Source organism: Citrus sinensis, chromosome 2 (assembly GCF_022201045.2).
Source record: "Citrus sinensis cultivar Valencia sweet orange chromosome 2, DVS_A1.0, whole genome shotgun sequence".
Classification (NCBI taxonomy): domain Eukaryota; kingdom Viridiplantae; phylum Streptophyta; class Magnoliopsida; order Sapindales; family Rutaceae; genus Citrus; species Citrus sinensis.
The window spans coordinates 18,542,837-18,560,843 of record NC_068557.1 but is presented as its reverse complement, the minus strand read 5'-3'; the positions used below and the strand labels follow the sequence as shown (position 1 = coordinate 18,560,843).

At 34.3% G+C, this 18,007-nt stretch overlaps 3 protein-coding genes across 5 annotated transcripts; 2 read left to right on the top strand and 1 right to left on the bottom strand.

The window, feature by feature from the left end:
* The first annotated feature begins 1,792 nt into the window (after positions 1–1,792).
* On the top strand, positions 1,793–2,836 carry LOC107175764 (U4/U6 small nuclear ribonucleoprotein Prp31 homolog). The gene has a single exon (XM_015527494.1). The coding sequence runs from the start codon at positions 1,793–1,795 to the stop codon at positions 2,834–2,836; it is 1,044 nt and encodes a 347-aa protein (XP_015382980.1).
* A 4,640-nt stretch (positions 2,837–7,476) lies between these two features.
* Positions 7,477–13,687, top strand: LOC102614892 (syntaxin-132). Of its 2 annotated transcripts, none has more exons than XM_006469638.4 (13): positions 7,477–7,643; positions 8,288–8,401; positions 8,797–8,853; positions 9,631–9,679; positions 10,068–10,156; positions 10,276–10,349; positions 10,432–10,474; positions 10,551–10,611; positions 10,758–10,783; positions 10,868–10,945; positions 11,090–11,170; positions 11,246–11,311; positions 11,421–11,836. In XM_006469638.4, the coding sequence occupies exons 1-13, from the start codon at positions 7,626–7,628 to the stop codon at positions 11,589–11,591; spliced, it is 927 nt and encodes a 308-aa protein (XP_006469701.1). In that variant the 5' UTR covers positions 7,477–7,625; the 3' UTR covers positions 11,592–11,836. The 2 variants fall into 2 exon arrangements, with proteins under 2 accessions (XP_006469701.1, XP_006469702.1); XM_006469639.4 differs by lacking the exon at positions 11,421–11,836 and adding an exon at positions 13,328–13,687 and having other exon boundaries at positions 7,478–7,643.
* Positions 13,688–14,272: 585 nt separating this feature from the next.
* On the bottom strand, positions 14,273–17,451 carry LOC102615372 (isocitrate lyase). 2 transcript variants are annotated; one of them, XM_006469640.3, is made up of 3 exons: positions 17,301–17,451; positions 14,739–16,341; positions 14,273–14,641 (listed from the first exon to the last, which is right to left on the bottom strand). In XM_006469640.3, exons 1-3 carry the CDS (start codon positions 17,328–17,330, stop codon positions 14,547–14,549), a joined length of 1,728 nt encoding a protein of 575 aa, XP_006469703.1. In that variant the 5' UTR covers positions 17,331–17,451; the 3' UTR covers positions 14,273–14,546. The 2 variants fall into 2 exon arrangements, with proteins under 2 accessions (XP_006469703.1, XP_024950949.1); XM_025095181.2 differs by lacking the exon at positions 17,301–17,451 and adding an exon at positions 17,012–17,294.
* Between the last annotated feature and the right edge of the window lie 556 nt (positions 17,452–18,007).

Sequence of the window (18,007 nt, the reverse complement as noted above, 5' to 3'; positions counted from 1 at the left end):
ATAAATATCAAAATAGTTGTATGTTGGGAAAGTGGTCACCCTTTGCCGGGAATTAGTTGAAGAGTATTAATTGAAGTTTTCACCAACTGTTTATTGCTTTGATTATACTGGTAGTAGTTCTTCTACTAGATCTACAGGGGATTCTTATAAGAAAGCAACCAAATGGATGACAGGTTTTAATGATTATGTAAACAATGGAGATTGTGCAGTTGTTGCAGATGAATTAGATTCATATTTGGATGAGAAAGTTATATCTCGGATGGAAGATTTTAATATTTTGAGTTGGTGGAAGACAAATGCTAATAGGTATCCTACATTAGCTCGAATTGCTAGAGATATTTTGGCAATTCCAATTACAACAGTTGCTTCTGAATCAGCTTTTAACACTAGTGGTAGAGTTGTGAGCTCATACCATAACAAACTTCATCCAAGCACATTGGAGGCCTTAATGTGCTGTCAAAGTTGGTTACGAGCTTACAATAGCGGTATGAGTTTATTTTAATATGATTAATTTAAAATCGAAAATAAAAAATGTATTAGACTATTAATTATTCGGGGACCGGGGACCCTCGGGGATCCCCTGTTATTATTCGGGGAGGGGATGGGGATTCTCTCAAGCAATTTTGACGGGGACGGGGAGGGGACGGGGACATATGCAAAACATCGGGGATGGGTATGGGGAGATTGGTCCCCTCCCCTCCCCTCCCCATTGCCATCCCTACTCCCTCCCATTTGCTTTTCTATAAAAATATAAAAAAAACTCTGGTGAATCTCCACTAATCCTTCAAGTGAAATATTAGCATCATCGCTTTGACAAGCAGCAATCAAGCAAAAATGTTTACATTAACTTAACAGTTGACACCAAATTGTCAATACACACCAACGCCCTACAAAAAGCTCCCGCCAAGTTTCTCAATCAGTTTTCTTTATTGTGCTGCTACAAATGCTACAAAGATTTTCCCAAAGCCCGTCTCAAAAAGCTTCGCAAAGATTTTTTGCTCACTAACGCACACCTACTTGTGGGTACGATATATGATTGTAAAAAGTTCTGTTGTAATGTAATATGTAGTAGTATTACTTGTGTCAAATTGAATCTTGTTCTATATTTTATTCTCCATTGCTTAGTTAAAAATTGATACTGTTTATTAATTAGGGTAATTTGAACATGAGTTAATTGAAAAGTGAGAGCTAATAGGATAAAGTGAAGAGGTCAACTATCACTAGTAAAAAAATAATACAAATAAATTATTTTTATAAATAATGAAAAGTCCTGATAATGTCAGCTCATTATTAAGAACAAATATTCTAATATAAATTTTGAAATGTCAAACGCTATTCTTACAATAATGACTGTAATGCAAATGCAAACTGCCGTATAGAAAATTACCCTGTAGAACCACAGTTCCTTGTTAATAAAGCAATTGATTCCTTCTTAAACAAGGAACTCAACTACTCGGCGGAATTGATCCCAACACTTTTGTTGCGTAATAACAGATGTGTTCGCCATCGGCACGTACGTCTTAATATTCTTCAAGTAATTTTTTCATGCTATATTATTATTATTATTATTATAGAAAAACATTATTGTTTGTATATATACGAGTGATAAGGGCTTTCCCTGTTAATTAAGGAATAAGCTTTTCCTTTTTTTTCGATTCTTTTTGCAGTTAATAAGGAGTGAGAAGAATATTTGCTTATGAACTTTGCTTGTCGAACAAGTAACTCACTTTCCCTATATAAATACGTTAGCCCACCTAAAAGCAGCTAATCAAGGAAAAAAAAAGCCTGCCTCATGAAGAGCTTCGAGCCTACTTTCGAACCTAGGGTGGAGAAAGCAGACGACGACGTGAATGAAGAAAAATATATTGATCTGGACACGGAGGAAGACTTGGCTAAATACATTGATGCACTGAAAAATGAAGAAGATATAGCCAGATGCATTGACACTGATAGACTTATTGATCAACTTGAGAGCATCGAGAATGAAATTGTTAGTAATCACAATTTCATTCGCGACAGCTATCGCTCCAAGTTTGGCGATCTCGAATGCCTTCTCCCTCGTCCGCTCCACTATGCTTTACTTGCAAAAGCTATCAGCACTGCGGGACCTAGACTTGAAGAAGTAGTAGATATAACTAGCGCTGAATATTTTTCTCTTCCATGTCGACTAAAAGAAGACCTTTCGGATGAGACCCAGGATCGGTTAGTTAAAGTATTTAAGGAATCACCAATAAGCAGGAGCTGGGAGCCACTTCCTGAGGATGTACTTCAAATGACAATGGATGCATGTGATCGAGTGATTGCTCTTGATTCTGAAAAGAAGATGCTATTTGATGTTTTAACAAGCAAAGTGGTACACGTGGCACCAAATTTATGCGAAGTCGTTGGAAGTGGAATTATTGCAGCGAAGCTAATGGCAGCTGCTGGTGCTCTCACAAACTTAGCCAACATGCCTGCCTCTGAGATAGAGGTTCTTGGCCGGCAAAAGAGTGATAATATTTCATTTTACGAGGGTTATCTGGAATCGACAGAGATGTTTCAAGCAACAACCCTGTGTATGAGGGAGCGTGCTCGCCAACTGCTGGCTGAGAAATTGAAGGAAGCGGCAAGTGTAGATTTGAAGAGAGGAGATGTTTCGGGGAGTGCTGGAAGAGCTTTGAGAGATGAAATTCTTGGCACAATCGAGTATGAAATCAGACCTCCGAAAACCAAGTTCCAGCTGCGGAGCTCGATTCCTGAAGGAAGACTACCGGGACCTAGAATGAGGAGAACGATTGATGATGAAATGGAAGAATCATATGCTCTTTACCGAAACCGAAAGAGGAGAAGGGGTTAGAAACTTCTTTGTTATTATTGCTATGAAAGTATTTGTGAACTATCAATCCATTGAACAATTCTCTTGCAGTAAGTAATGCCTTCTGATTCATTCATTAGTAAGTTTGCTTTTGTGAAAACTGTGCAAATTAATTGATTTAATCATCTTTTAATTTGATGCCTATGCAATCTCTACTTCTCTTTTTTTGTTTCCTTTGGTGCCCATATATAGGGAAAATATTACAAATATCAAATTGGGACTTTACAGAATAATAAATATTACTGTTGAAGTAATAATTACTGTTAAGGTCATTATTTATAGAGTTGACATTTTATGGCAAGTCTAGTTAAATTGTAAGTTTATTTATTGCATATCTTGTAATAGAGATTAATTTATTAATTTCCTAATTTAATGAGATTCTAATTTATTAGGAATATTTGTTTCATAATTTAATTACATGTCTAATTTAGAAAGTCAATTAATAATGAGATTCTATAATTAGCGCATGAGATCTATTTAGAACAAGAAATTTGTTCAAATAAGAAGTTATTAAAAGCTCTAAATATTTCTGGGGAGACAAGTAAGGCAAGAAAATCATATTTATTCCTATTCATATTCATATTCATATGAATTATAAAAGGAAATAAACTCTTATTTGGAAAGAATCCAAGTCTTTTAAGACTTACTATTTTGGTGAAACTCTAGTGCCTATTTCATATTTGAAGTTTGATCGCACAACACAGAGCATAAAGCAAAGAAGCAAAATTCGGCCTCCTCCCTAGAGTTGATTTGTTTTCTTATATTCTTTTCATCTCTATGGAGAATTTATGTGGATCTTCGATCAATAGATGTTGAAGAATTAAAGAATTGTTATTGATAACTTTACGAAGTGCCTTGAGGATCGTGGATCAAGAGGGGTAGCAATTATTCAATAGAAGCAGATTCGGTTTAAGGTTGAGTAAACTATATGGTGATAAACTATAAGTGAGAGTTTTAAGTTTGGTAAATCTATAGGTTGTAACATCTCAACTTAGTAAATTGCTTTTCATCTGGGTACGGCCTCGTAGATGTAAGATTGATTAATCCGAACCACGTAAAAATCTCTGTGCCATTTATTTTCTGCATTTTATTGTGTTTTTAGAAAATTAATATTTTTTATACGGGTGAACAGTATCATGAAACAGTAATTGTAAACAGTATTTCTGAAAAATTAATTAAGTTATTAATTTTTGAATTTTTAATTACTTACATCTATTTGTAATTGATCTAAATTCCTTTCAATTACTTTAATGAGATAATAAGACGTATAATTAAGATAAAAAAATATAACAAAAATCGAGGCCCGTGTGATACTACAGTTTCCTTCAAATAAATTCTTCTCTCATTCTTGAGTGCTTTAGGATTCGAATAACGTCTGTTTCCCAAGATATAATTAACGACAATGAATGGGTCTGTTGCACCATGAGGTTATTCCAGCGAACTTCCATTCTGTTTCTTTTGGTATCCATCTTCTGTTTCTAGGCGGCCATTTCTTCTGACAACAGAGGATGGGATGTTGGCTTCTTCTATGAAAATTATGATGGTAGTAGCTGTCTTCACATCATGGATGCTTTTAATTAAATTAAGTCATTTTCACCATCGCATAATACTGTTATATATATATATATATATATATATATATATATATATATAATAATTTTCTGGTCTGAAATTTTAAAGTGTAAGAAAGTTTGAGAAAACTTTAAAACTGCATAGTTTTAAAATATTATGAAATTAACACTTTAAAACTGTAGAATTTTAAAATTTTACCGGACTTTAAAATCTTGGATTAAAAAATTTATATATATATATATACACACACACACATTGCAAGGCTATAAAATGTATTTTTTATCGTTTGTTAAAGCAAAACATTGAAAAAAATTAGACTCGTGCATGCAGATTTTGTATTTTATCATCTTCCTTCTTATTCACTTACCGCCTTGCTAGTTGGCATTCTATGCCTAAATCTTAACTGAAGAACAGAAATAAAAAAGTTGTGTACTTTTTTCATATCAATTTCACATAGTAACACGGCAGAATCAGAAACTGACAGCTAGGAAAATACAGAATTTGCAGATTAATTATGGTGAAGAAGAGGTTAGGCTGTAGAAATTAATTTATTTTCCTTGCTCGTAAGGAGAGGCGTTCTCTGAATTTAAAGACCCTTGAGACTGATCGATGTTATATCAGTAGTAACGTAGGACAAAACTTAATCTGTTATAAATACCGCATGTTTTTAAACTATGTTATAGCTAGCTGTTCATTGTAACGTCAGCCCACAGCTGTAAGGTAGATCGTCATTCTCAAATTTCAATGGGGACTTTTGTTTTGATTGACAGGCAGCTTAAGGTTTTTGTTTTGATGAAGCTGATTGAACACGGGCATGAATGAGTACGAAAGCACGATTTAGACTAATAATTTTGGCCCGGTTTGCCACGACTAAATTTCTCCTCAACCTACAGTCCTATTAGATAAATGCAAGGACTGAACACTCTATAAAAATAAAAATAATAAAAATTTGGATTGCCTAGTTATGAAAAATTTCTACAAACGGACCGATAAAATTCCAACTCTCATTCTAGAAGAAGAATATTATTATTTATTATCGTTTAACTTTTCTAGAAGCAAGATTAGGAATAGTCAAAATAGTGATACAAAAATCTAATCAAATATGATCTGCATATGTCTATTGTTTATGTTCTAATAAATATCTCATCATTAACATATTATATAAAATAACATTAGTGCAGTTATGCCATTGAAATACGAAATTTTTTTATTTTTATTATTATTTTTTTTAAAAAAGAACAGCAGCTGATTATTACAACAAATATTGTCTTTTGTAGAACCTTTGGTCTTATTAACGTAGTTTGATGAAGGGACTATCACACCGCGGCCCCTGTTGTTTGTTTCTTTGAAAAGAAAAAATTCATATACAAATGTTTCCAAATTTGAATACTTTATGCTTATTTTCATTTTTATACACTTAGGTCCATTGACGAATTTACCGTTAACTTGTGTAATGGGGAAAGGATAAAATGGTCTTTTAGGCCGAAGAGATTTCAAAATCAATCAAAGCCATACAAGTGTCATGTCATGTGTTAAAAATTGATATTATGGGCAAGCCTCGATCATATTTTGTTTGAATGCCTATTTGCATTTGAATCCATGATCGTAAAATGTGGCGCCAAAACACTATCCTCCAATTCAATGACAACACTCTCAGCCGGAATTAGAAAACCCCTTAATATTGTAATGTTGTTATAGATTTTTTTTTTTTTTGTTTTCTTACATAGATAAATAAAGTTTTAGGATTTTTCTATGATACTATATGATTTTTTACAACATTAATAATGAAGTTGTTCTAGACCCTTGGATTTAAATATTTTAATCTCTACTATTGGTTTAATTAAGTGGATAAATAATTAGTTAATTAATAAGTAATAGGTAACCTTTCAAATTAAGTTCCTGAGTTCAGATTAAATATAAATACTTATTAATTTAATTGATTTGTTAATCTATTAATTTATTTGTTAACTAGTACAATATTTCTGAAGAGCTTATATCTTTTTTGTTTAGAGAAAATGATACCTACACCTATAGTTTGGGAAATGGTAAGAAAGACCTTCAAATATTCAGTAAGGGACATTAAGATCTCCTTTTAATCATAATACCTTTTACTTCTGTTAATCTCAAAAATTGACTCTAGTAATTTTTAAAGTAAAACATAATATTAAAATTTATGTAATAAAATTTACATTTTAAAGTAATTTCAGTATTTAAAAAGCATTTTTATATTTTACAATTTATTAGATCTATTTTATTATATTGAAGAAAATTTTATAATAAATATAAACATAATATTATAAATACATATATTAAAATTTAAATTATTTCAAATATTATGTGAAATAATAATATTTATTTTAATACTATTAAAACATGAGATAATTCATTAATTGTAAAATTTATTTAACCTAAAGATTTATTTAAAATCCTTCCATAAATACATATGTTATTAAAATAAATATAATAATTTATAGATTTAAAATTATTTAAAATATTTAAAATATTTTATTATTATTTTAGTCTACTACACCAATTATATTATTAGATTATATTTGTACTACTAAAAATTTTAAAGTCAATTTTTAGTTATTATATTAAGGGCATTATAATTAAAAATGAGTCTTGGAATTTTTTTTTAAATTTAGGAATTTGTAAGATAATTTTTTCAAACCTTAGGGTGTGGTTGTCTTTTCTTTTTTTTTTCTTTTATTTATACTATTGGTCAAAATTTAAAGGTGTACATTTGTTATATTATTGGTGCCGTTAAAAAATAATGGCATCACGAAGTAACCCTAAATTGTAATATAATAACTAATTAACTATATTTATTACTTAAGCCGCTCAGTCTCTTTTTGGTATTTTCAAGGATAAAATTGATATTCAGTATTTCCGTTAACATTTCCTCGACGGTCAACTACGGTCAAATACTCAAGTGTTAAAATTTTAACAAGCATGACTTATGTGTCAAAATGTTTAAATGTTTGGTTATTTTGATTTGGCATAAAACAACAGGGACTACAGTGTAATAATGCCCATTCAAAAATGGCCGGCCAAACTTCGTATTAGTCTGGTGGTCAAGTAAACAACATAATAGGAACATAACATATAATAATAAAACCAAAAACAAAACCAAAACCTCCATTTTGGACTTTACAGTCTTCTGTCGTTCTTTTGTTTCGCTCATTTGAATTTGATCAATATGAACGACTTGCTCACGGTAATTTCAATTCAATTCAATTCTGTTCCTTTGACCATCTTCCTTTTTTGGGTATTTGCGATTTTTAGCTATAGATTCTTGTGTAATAATTTTGGATTATGGGATTTCATTTATGTTGTACTTTTTATTTCTGTGTGACGGTGAATTTGGTGATTTGAATTCTGGGTTTTGGGACCTGAAATGGGTGTTGCTTAGTAAAATTTGTTGCTTTATTTATTTATTTTTTTCGTGGTTATTTGTTAAAGTTTGAAGTTCTGGGAGGGTGTTTGTTGGTCAATTTAGAGAATTTTGTTGATTGAATTGGATCAAAGTTTGTGAAGGAGTAAAGTTTTGTGATTTTCTATTGACCTTTTTGGTTTTTCTAAAGTTTTATCAGGATTATTGCAGTCTCTTTTGTAGAAGAGTAATAGAATAACAAGTTTTTGAATTGAATTTTGTTAAAACTCTAGAGGCTTATTTGGTTAAATCAGAAAAAAAATCACTTGAATATGTCTATGAATTAGATTGGATTAGAGTGTTTTTTGTCTGAAGTTTATCTGCAACTCTGTATTTTTTTTTTGGTTGTGTTATCCTATTTTATTTTAAGAGACTGTGTTGACTTTCCACTGCATATTGATTTTTGTATTTCTTTTGCTTTGTTCTAGGATTCGTTTGTCAGTGATGCCAGAGGCCAGCCTTCTAGAGATAATGATATCGAAATGGGCACACGGGTTCCTAGGAGTAGCTCTGACATGGGAATGGAAGGTTTCAATAAGCAGGTAATTTGTTTAGTCGATTTACTATTGTTCTTAGATAATCCACATAATTGTATTTCCCCATTTGATTGTGATAGGTATTGGTTAAATTTAGTATTTATAGAGCTTTATCCCATTATTTATGTGGGTTCTTTGTCTTTTTAGAATTATGACTTAATTGGGTTAACTAAAGGAAATAAGGCATTTCCGGATTTGTTTCATGACCTCTTTATTGAGATAGGTCATATTCTTCAAAACTCACTTAGGGAACTGGACGTTGAAATTACGCCCCTATCAAGCCTTACAAGCCTTGAGTTGCAGTATTTCTTTTCACCAGCTCATTTATTATACTTTTGATAACTTGCCCTTTCTGTTTGGTCTCTATTTCCTCTAATTTTGTTTTCTTCTTCGTAAGTTAGATACAAGAGATCGAAAAGCAGGTTGACAAGCTCTCTGCGCTACTTAAGAAACTGAAGGTATGTATAAGCTTATCCCAGTCTATTCTCATTTGACTTAGATTACTGTTTTATCTCATATAGTTCTTCGAGGGAATTTTATAAGCTGTCAGATAATCCCATGATCTACTTTAAACGTTTCTTTATCTGTTTATGGTGTGCATATTTGAGCCAAAAAGAAAGGTTGAATTAGATAAGGAATCATTGTCCTGATAGTTCAGTTCCTTAATTCTAGTTTCGTGTGGCCTTCAATGGAAAAAATTTGTGACAGAAAGAGAAAAGTTGAAACAAGTGCTAGTAATCAAATTTAAACTTCAAATGATACAATATTCATTTATTGCTTTCTGTTTAGCTTGATTAGAAATGAGAACTCCGTGATTGTGGATATTGATGGACGTAGGTTGTTTTAGCACCAGCCATCCAGCTCGCAGTTGAGATGGCGGGTTTCAGATCCAATAGGTTCAATCCTCCGAACTTGATGCAACAGTGAAACAGGAAGCCTTTTTTGATACAGATTTTGTAAACTATTATTTCCATCCTTATTCAATTTTATTTGATGGTGCTTATTGCTGAAAAATAAAAAGGCAGATTATTAACCTGTTTATAAGCTCAAAAAATGTGCATTGTGCTCCAAACGACCTTCTCAAAAAGCTATTGCAAACAGTGAAACTCCAGGATAATCTGTAAATTAATTATTCTTTTGCTGCTTCTTTTTTTTTTTAATTTTATATCCCAGGTAATTTTATTGCTGATTGGCACTGTTTACTTATATCATTTTCTAATTTGATCTTTTTTCAGGATGCAAATGAGGAGTCAAAATCTGTAACAAAAGCTTCTGAAATGAAAGGTAGAAGTCTATTGCTGTATTAGTAACTTGTATGCTTTAAAACTTCACATGCCTATGGAATTTCCTGGTTGCAAGTCCATAACATTTTTTACCCAAGTCAGTTGCAACTTGCGAGCCTCTGTACTTGGCTCTGTAATTGATGGTTTAGTTAAGTGATGGTCTAGTTAAGCAGTTGAATCAAGATCTAAAGCCTTGGCAGCAACTAATTGGAGAGATCTTTTGCACTGATATGGGCAATACTTTGCAAACTTGGGTGCAACTGTGCAAGACTTAATAAATTGATCAAAAGTTTACTATATTGAGTATTTATGCACCTAGCTTGCCGTTTACATTTAGTATCCATTGTAGTCCTACATTTGTAGCAAATTGTAATGTTAAATGATTGCAGCTATCAAAAAGCGGATGGAGAAAGATGTCGATGAAGTGGGAAAGATTGCACGGAATGTCAAAGCAAAAATAGAAGCTATAAACAGAGAGGTAATACGCTAATGCTCTTGTTTCTTTTCTTTCTGTATCTTCAATTGCATATTAACCTTCGTTTTAATGGTTAGGCTTTTTTTTAAAATATTTTCTAATTGCTTTTTATTCATCATCAGAACTTGGCCAACCGGCAAAAGCCTGGATGTGAAAAGGGAACTAGTGTTGACAGATCAAGGATGAATGTCACAAAGTGCGTTGTGAAGTATATTTTGTGAACTGGTAGTATGGTTAACTTTATCTAGTTGATGCATAATTATTTGTTTGAATTGCAGTGCTTTGACAAAAAGATTCAAGGAACTAATGACAGAGTTTCAGGTAACTCTAGAAGTCATGCTATTCTTTTCTGTCGTCAGTTTCTTCTCTGACTTATCATTGTGGTATAATGTGTCAGACTCTAAGACAAAGGATCCAAGAGGAGTATCGTGAGGTTGTGGAAAGACGAGTCATTACAGGTTTGGATATTTGGCTTATAAGTTAGCAAAACTGAAAAAGTTTATGAATCCAAAGTACAAAGAGATATTGGCCTTATGATATTAGCATTAAATGGGTGATGGAATATCTATTCATTGTTCTTGTTTCAAATTTTGTGGTTGAACAGTTACTGGAACCAGACCAGATGAGGAGGTGAGCCTGAATCCTGACATTATACTTTCAGCGTTAATGTTTATGGATGCGTCATAATTGGCAAAAATTTCATGTCTGTTTTAGACAATTGACCACCTGATAGAAACTGGAAACAGTGAGCAAATCTTCCAGAAGGCAATTCAAGAGCAGGGACGAGGACAGGTATGCTGTTTAACATATCTAATATCATGTTTTTGAAGATCTCCTCTTGTTTCCAAAGTGTAACACAAGATTGGTGAGAATTGGCTGTGAAAGCTTTCTATTATTCACTGGAATTTAATATTCGTAATTGGAGTATAACTGCAGGTGCTGAACACCTTAGAAGAAATCCAGGAGAGACACGATGCCGTCAAGGAAATTGAGAAGAAGCTTCTTGACTTGCAGCAGGTATAACCGTATCAGTGCAACTAGTAACCTAGGCTACTCGGCTGACTTGTCTAATGTAGTTCTGTTACTTTCCAGATTTACATGGATATGGCAGTTCTAGTTGAGGCCCAAGGAGAAATTTTGGACAACATTGAAAGCCAGGTTTGCTTTTGTACTCTCAACCTTTTTGGTTGGGTTGTGTTTCTGCGTGCGCACATGTTTGTTGAAGGACATATTTTGTTTGGTTGTGTTAATGGAAATGTCGGTTCAGGTTTCAAATGCAGTCACTAACGTCCAGTCAGGGACAACTGCTCTACAAAATGCTAAGAAACACCAGAAGAGTTCCCGAAAATGGATGTGCATTGCCATTATAATACTCTTGATTATAGTAGCTGTCATAGTAGTCGGTGTCATCAAACCTTGGAAGAGTGGCAATTCTTGAGTCTTCCCTTTGGTCAAAATGTCTATGACTGTCTTTTAAGTATATTTTCACTTCTTTAGTGTGGGTTCTCTTCATTTTTCTCTCTCATTTTTCTTTTTTGGGTGAAATTTGGTTTGTGGATGGTTGTGTGAATAGGGATTTTGAGACACGTATGCTCAGTTGCCCTCTAATGAAAATTTCTTCTTAGGGCATTTTAATTTGATTTTCTGAAAAATAATGATAATGAAATCTTGCTGCTTTTGTTCTTTTTCACGTGTCTAAAAATGTAAATAACCACATAAAAAGTTGTAACAACCAATGAAATTGGGCTACACTGGGCTGGGGCTTCGATCCCTCGTGGGGTTCTTTCCCCATTGATAAAAAAATGGAATAGGAGTATATTTTTCTTAGCTAATAGATATTGTTAGTGGGAGTAGATTATTCTCCACGTAATATTGTTGGTAAAATTTGATTCTTGAGTTATGTTTTATAGATCTATGAGTTGTGTTATAAATGTATTTATCTAGATTCCTAATGGCCTTTGTAACAATCGGGGGGGAAAAAAAAAGAGCATCGAAATTTCTGTTGGTAAAAGCGGGGAAAATTTACCGAGTCACCATAGTCTTTCATTTGTTCTCACCCTGACGATAGCTGCACATTGGCCCTAATGGAAGGGAAGTTTATTTGCAAATTAAAGTGGAAAAGAAATAAAAATTATTTTGCATTGTAGAAGAAAATGTTTACAAATTGGGTAAATAAAACATTGCCTTTATAACTGTAATTCGTCGAATTCATTGTGTCTCAAAAAAGAAAATTCATGTTTAATTGCTAGTCTCAAACTATCACTCAACTCAAAACTATCATTCACCGGAAGCAGGGGGCTACCGATTCATTAGGAAATGTGGAGTGCATTTAGTAATAGCTATACTGTAGACAGTAGACAGTAGACAGGGTAGGCCTTTGGACTTTGGTGTTTGGGCCTGGCTGCTTCTTGTTTCTATGTTTTATGGTTTATTAGTATTCTGCCTGCACCACCTTTTTTTACTATGGGGTATTTAGAAAAAATAAGAGGGGATTTCAGTGCTTTGCATTTTCTTACCCTCTTAACCACTGCTTTGCAAGATTGGTCGAAAATATTGATGTCATTTTAAATGTAGAGTGCATTTAGCAATCGCAGGCCTCTGGACTTTAGTGTTTGGGCCTGGCTACTTCTTGTTTCTGCGTTCTGTAGTTTATTTGGTATTCTGCCTGCGGGGCTGCACCCTTTTTTTTTTAATCCTATGGGTTTTTTAGAAAAATAAGAGGGGATTTCAATGCTTTGCATTTTCTTACCCTTTTAACTATTGCTTTGCAAGATTGGTAGAAAATATTGATGTCATTTTCAGTGTTTATTTTTTTTTTATCAATTTTATGACTTAAAGGTTTGCTCTATCACTTGTGTTGTAATACTACATTGCTAATCTTTTATTACAGAAATTGATTTTAGTTGCCCCATATTGTTACTAGAAACTAAAGTGACTGTGTGAGTAAAAAATACATTCACGGCTAGCTGGGCTCCTTTCAGGGCATATTTACTATTATATTGAATTCATATTTTTCAAACAGAGGAACCACTTTTCACATAAGCAATTTTTTTGTAATTGTCATCCTAGTGAATCCCTTGATTTTCGATTTCACGGCTTTAAATTATTGTATGGCACAAGCTCATGTTCAACGATGAGGCATTAATCAATTTCCGCACAATCTCTTGGATGCAGGTGACACATGCAGTGGACCATGTTCAACTGGGCACGGATGCTCTTCGAATAGCAAAACGCTTACAGAGAAGATCAAGAAAATGCATGATGATTGCCATTATCTTGCTCCTGGTTATTGCGATTATCATCGTGCTCGCCGTTGTGAAGCCTTGGAATTAATAAAACAAAAAGGAAAGTTATTTTCAATTTTCTCAGTGTTCTGTTACATAATCCATATGTATTACAAATTTTACAGGGTTGTGCATTTTCCTTTGTCCTTGTTCAATTCGCCACGAGTGTTTAATTTTTTGCTCGCTTGTATTCTATTATTTGAGACTCAATTTTCCTAATAATACAAGGTTCCATGGTTACAACTTACAAGGCACAGTGTCCCCTCTACTGCTCTTTCGATAGCCATTATTTTCTCTTTAAAATGTTTTATATGTGAAACAACCATATGTTTACCAGTTGATTACAGGCAATAGAGAGAGCAGATACCGAAGCTGTTGTAGGCCCTGGCGCCCTGCGAACTGTTGAGGTGAGTCCTATTTTTCCCAACAAACTAACTGATGAGCATTCAAGAGGTATAAATAAAGGTTTAAGAAGTTACAATCATTATGTTTGGGATTGATGTTATGATTTTCAGTCCAAGGCAGCTATAGGATGAAATCACTGCCAAATGTGCTGGTTCTTTCGAAAAAACATTTGAAAGTGCTTTTGGAGAAGCACTTCTGAGTATTTCTTTTAGCAAAATATTTTCGCAAATAAAGCATTTTACCTTCAGACTAGAGCGTTTCTAGAAACTGAAGCACTTAGATGTATGTTAAATTTGAGAAAAAGGTTCAACTTATTATAGTGTCAAAGCAAACGCGCCATTTTAATACCTTCCAAGACTTTTAAGACTAAATTTTTCGGAATAACACTCACTAATTTGCAATAAGTATAATTGAGCTAAAGACTGTAAAGTGAACAAAAACTGGTAATTGTATTTGAAAATTATGGAATAAACCAAAATACAGCAGTAGTACTAATACATGAAAAAATAACAAAAGGCCGTAGAGAGCTTAACAGAATTCCTAATTAAGCTGGCATAATGAGGCCGAAGAATTCCCAGAACGACCCAAATTGAATTATTACAAACACATTATTACTCTCCCAGTTTCACATTACAAGATCCGGGTAAATGCTCTACAGGAATACAGGACCCTTAAACCATATACTCTCAATTGTAGCGGCTCTCTTACATTCTTGCCTTGGCAACCACCGTGCTTCCATTATTAATGTTTGTTGCTCCAGGCCTAGTCCATGTTTCTTTGAATTGATCTTCAGTTACTCCTGCAAGAACAAATATTGGACAAAAATTTATCAAAAATGTAATTACAATTTAAGGATATTGATGCAGAGAATAATGAGTGAAGGGAAAACGGCTTGCCTTTGCCCATAGCAGCAGTGGAAGAAATGCCTCCCTGTACAGTCTTGAGATACTTGTCGTAATAGTTAGCACCGGACCATTTCTGGTGAGCGAGCGTGTCAACTCCGTTGTTTCTTTCTTCCCTCTGAATCCTCTCCACATAAGCCAGCATGCCTCTTCTGGCATAGTCTTTGGCGAATGTGTCAACAACGAGTGCATCAGCATGGAAACCTGCCAGGGTTATGAACTGCCAACAGAAACCTAACTTGGCTATCCTGGGAATGAAATCTTTCATTTCTTCATCAGTCATTCCTGATGCATCCCAGTTGAATGATGGTGAAAGATTGTAGGCCAACATGATCTCTGGGTGCTTTGATTTTATGCCTCCGGCAAACTTGGTGCATTCGGCCAAGTCTGGGCTGGCAGTCTCCATCCAAATAAGATCAGCATGAGGAGCAAAAGCCCAGCCGCGGATAATTGCTGCGTCTACTGAGCCCTTGAACCTGTAGAATCCTTCTCTGGTTCTGGGCAAGTCCCAGTCCCAGAAGAGATTCTTAAGCCCCAATCTCTCGGCAATCTCACGGCATTGCTCACTGGACAAGCACTTGTCATAGCTGGAAAGATTCATCCATTCATTCAATCTCCTCCTCTTCTCATGCTCACCAGTGTTCAAGTTGTTAACTGCATCAATAACACACTCGGAGAACGTCTTGAGTCCTGCCATTGCTATCCAATTATCCTCAATGGCCTGGAGTTCAGCTCCTGTTTTACCAGCAGCCATTGCTTCGGCCAAAATAGAAGCCAGAGCTTTTCCCCTTAGATTTGGATTAGTCACACCCAAAATGAACTGATGATCTCTGGTATCCACATTGGTTTGGATCAAAGTTGCCGCTTCTGCATCAGTCCTAGCCACCAACACTGTCTCCACTCCCATAACATCAAATTGCAACCTTGCAGCCACAAGCCTGTTGATGTGTTCACTAATAGCAACCAGCACTTTACCAGCCATATGACCACATTTTTTGGTCACAGAGGACTGATCCTCAATATGAACACCAGCAGCTCCGCGCTCAACAAAGAGCTTGCAAAGTTTCACAGTGGCCGTAGTGCCCCCAAAGCCAGTGTCACCATCAGCTATAATTGGCTTCAAGTAATCAACACAAGGAGTCCTGGCTCGCTCTTCACGGCTCATGCTCATTCTAGCCTCTCTTTGTTTCCTGTCATGGTATTGTTGCGCGAAGAAAAGGTGCTCAACTTTGTTTGGGACAGTGTCATAGGGGTAATCGGCAAGGTCCGGGCCTGGTTCATTGGTGCTGGTGTGAGTGGACGAGCACTGCCAGCCAGAGACATAGATGCTGTCCAAGTGCTTGGCCATCATGGTTACTTGGACAGGGTCAAGGGCACCAAATGTTCTTGATGCGGTGCCGTTGGCCTGGTGGGTTTTCAGAGTTCTCCATAGCTTTTTGGCCATCTCATTGGAGCCATAGCTCTGTCTAAGGCTACCTCGTAGAGCCACAACGTCTCTTGCTGAATATGGTCGGCGGGTTAGCCTGAACCTCTCGCTGTTCCACCATGCTTGCACCTCTGCAACTTCTGCTTCAAACCGCCCTTCTTCTTCCAATATCTGCTCAACGAAATTCTCTCATCAATTACTCAAACTATGTGACTTTTTGACATAATTTTTGAATTTCTACTAGCATCAAAACTTTGCTCTACACTAACAAAACGATCAACGTTTTATCTAAGATCAATAATTTTAGCACTAAGTTCATTCTTAATCTATTTATTTTCTTTAATCATTGCTACATGTAGTATTATTATGTTCCATCCACCTTAAAATTAAATCTAATCGAGAAAAAGAATGTTGTTACTCATCAAATTCAATAGGAGATAGCTAGTCTTCCATAAAACATACGCATATTGAACAATATTATAAAACAGATATTTAATTGGAGAAAATGTGAAGGGAAATAGTACTTGTTGATGTGAAATAGCAAATAAATAAATAAACTGACAAATATGAGATACTATATGCCTTCATCTGAAAAATCATTTACCCTCTTTTCCTTATTCTTTTCTTTCTTTCTTTCTTTTTTTAATTAAATAATAATCTTTTACCGTTTATTAATAAAATAATTGAATGCAAAGACTAAAGAGACATTGTCCCATATGAACAATGACATATACCACCAGCATAAACCAAAGAAGAAATTAGAAACGAATTGCTCAATTGATGAAACTTGAATATGTAAAGTGGTTTTATTGATTAAAAAAAAAAGAAAAAAGGTACTCACTTGACAGCAGTGAAACTGTATTCATAGCTATGCATGCCTGTTTCATAGAACAAATATTTCTAGTGCTACAGAATTCTTGAGAACTGCTAGTAATTGAGAATTTATGATTACAGCATATTGCTAAACTAATTAAGGGTTGGAAATGTCATTTTGCAAGAGCATCTTAGTATTTAACAATAATAGTAAAAGCAAAATGGAGAAGCTTAAAGAGCTAAAGATAGAAGAAAATGCATGTGTTTGGTAAAGAGAAGAAATTAATCAAGGGGTAGGTGCATGCTCTAGAGCTTACCATTGAAGGCACTGAGTAAGATGCAGCCATGGTAGAACTTTGCTGTTTTAGAATAAAAAAATAATAAGCTTTGAATGTGTATGTACGCTTTAAACAGCTCAATGCAAAAGCTTGTCCAAAGCTCCTCAATTTATAACAAAGGTTGGGTTATGAAGATATGAAGATAACAATTACCGATGCCCAAGTGGATAAGAAAAATAAAAATTAAAAAATACCAAGAAATCGCCAATTTGCTTCTTTCATTTATATTTATCTTTTATTTCATTTTCTTAAATAAAATCAATTAATTTTGCATTATATATCTTCAGAGAGTTTGTGAAACTTGTCCCTTGGGAGACGCATTTGCAGGCACGTAAGGGATGATGGCACTTCATCTCCAACTATTCTGTGCCAACATGTTATCTTGTTTTCTTCCCTACGTGCCTGATGTCATTCATTTTGATTCATTTACAGAATTTTCAACGGATTTCAGTTTTTCTGTTTCTACTTTTATTATTTAATTTTGCTCCTTTTTTTCCCCCAGTCATCACCCGTAATCACATATGACTCGTTCACTTTTTATTTGGAATTCTGCTGTTCTTAATTGAAAATTTGAAATTAAAGGAGCAGTACTTTCCCACAAATTTAACTATAGCTTTTATGGAGGTATAATATATTTAATGTGATTTAATTTCTTGGCTTGATGATTAACAGGATGTGGATTTTAT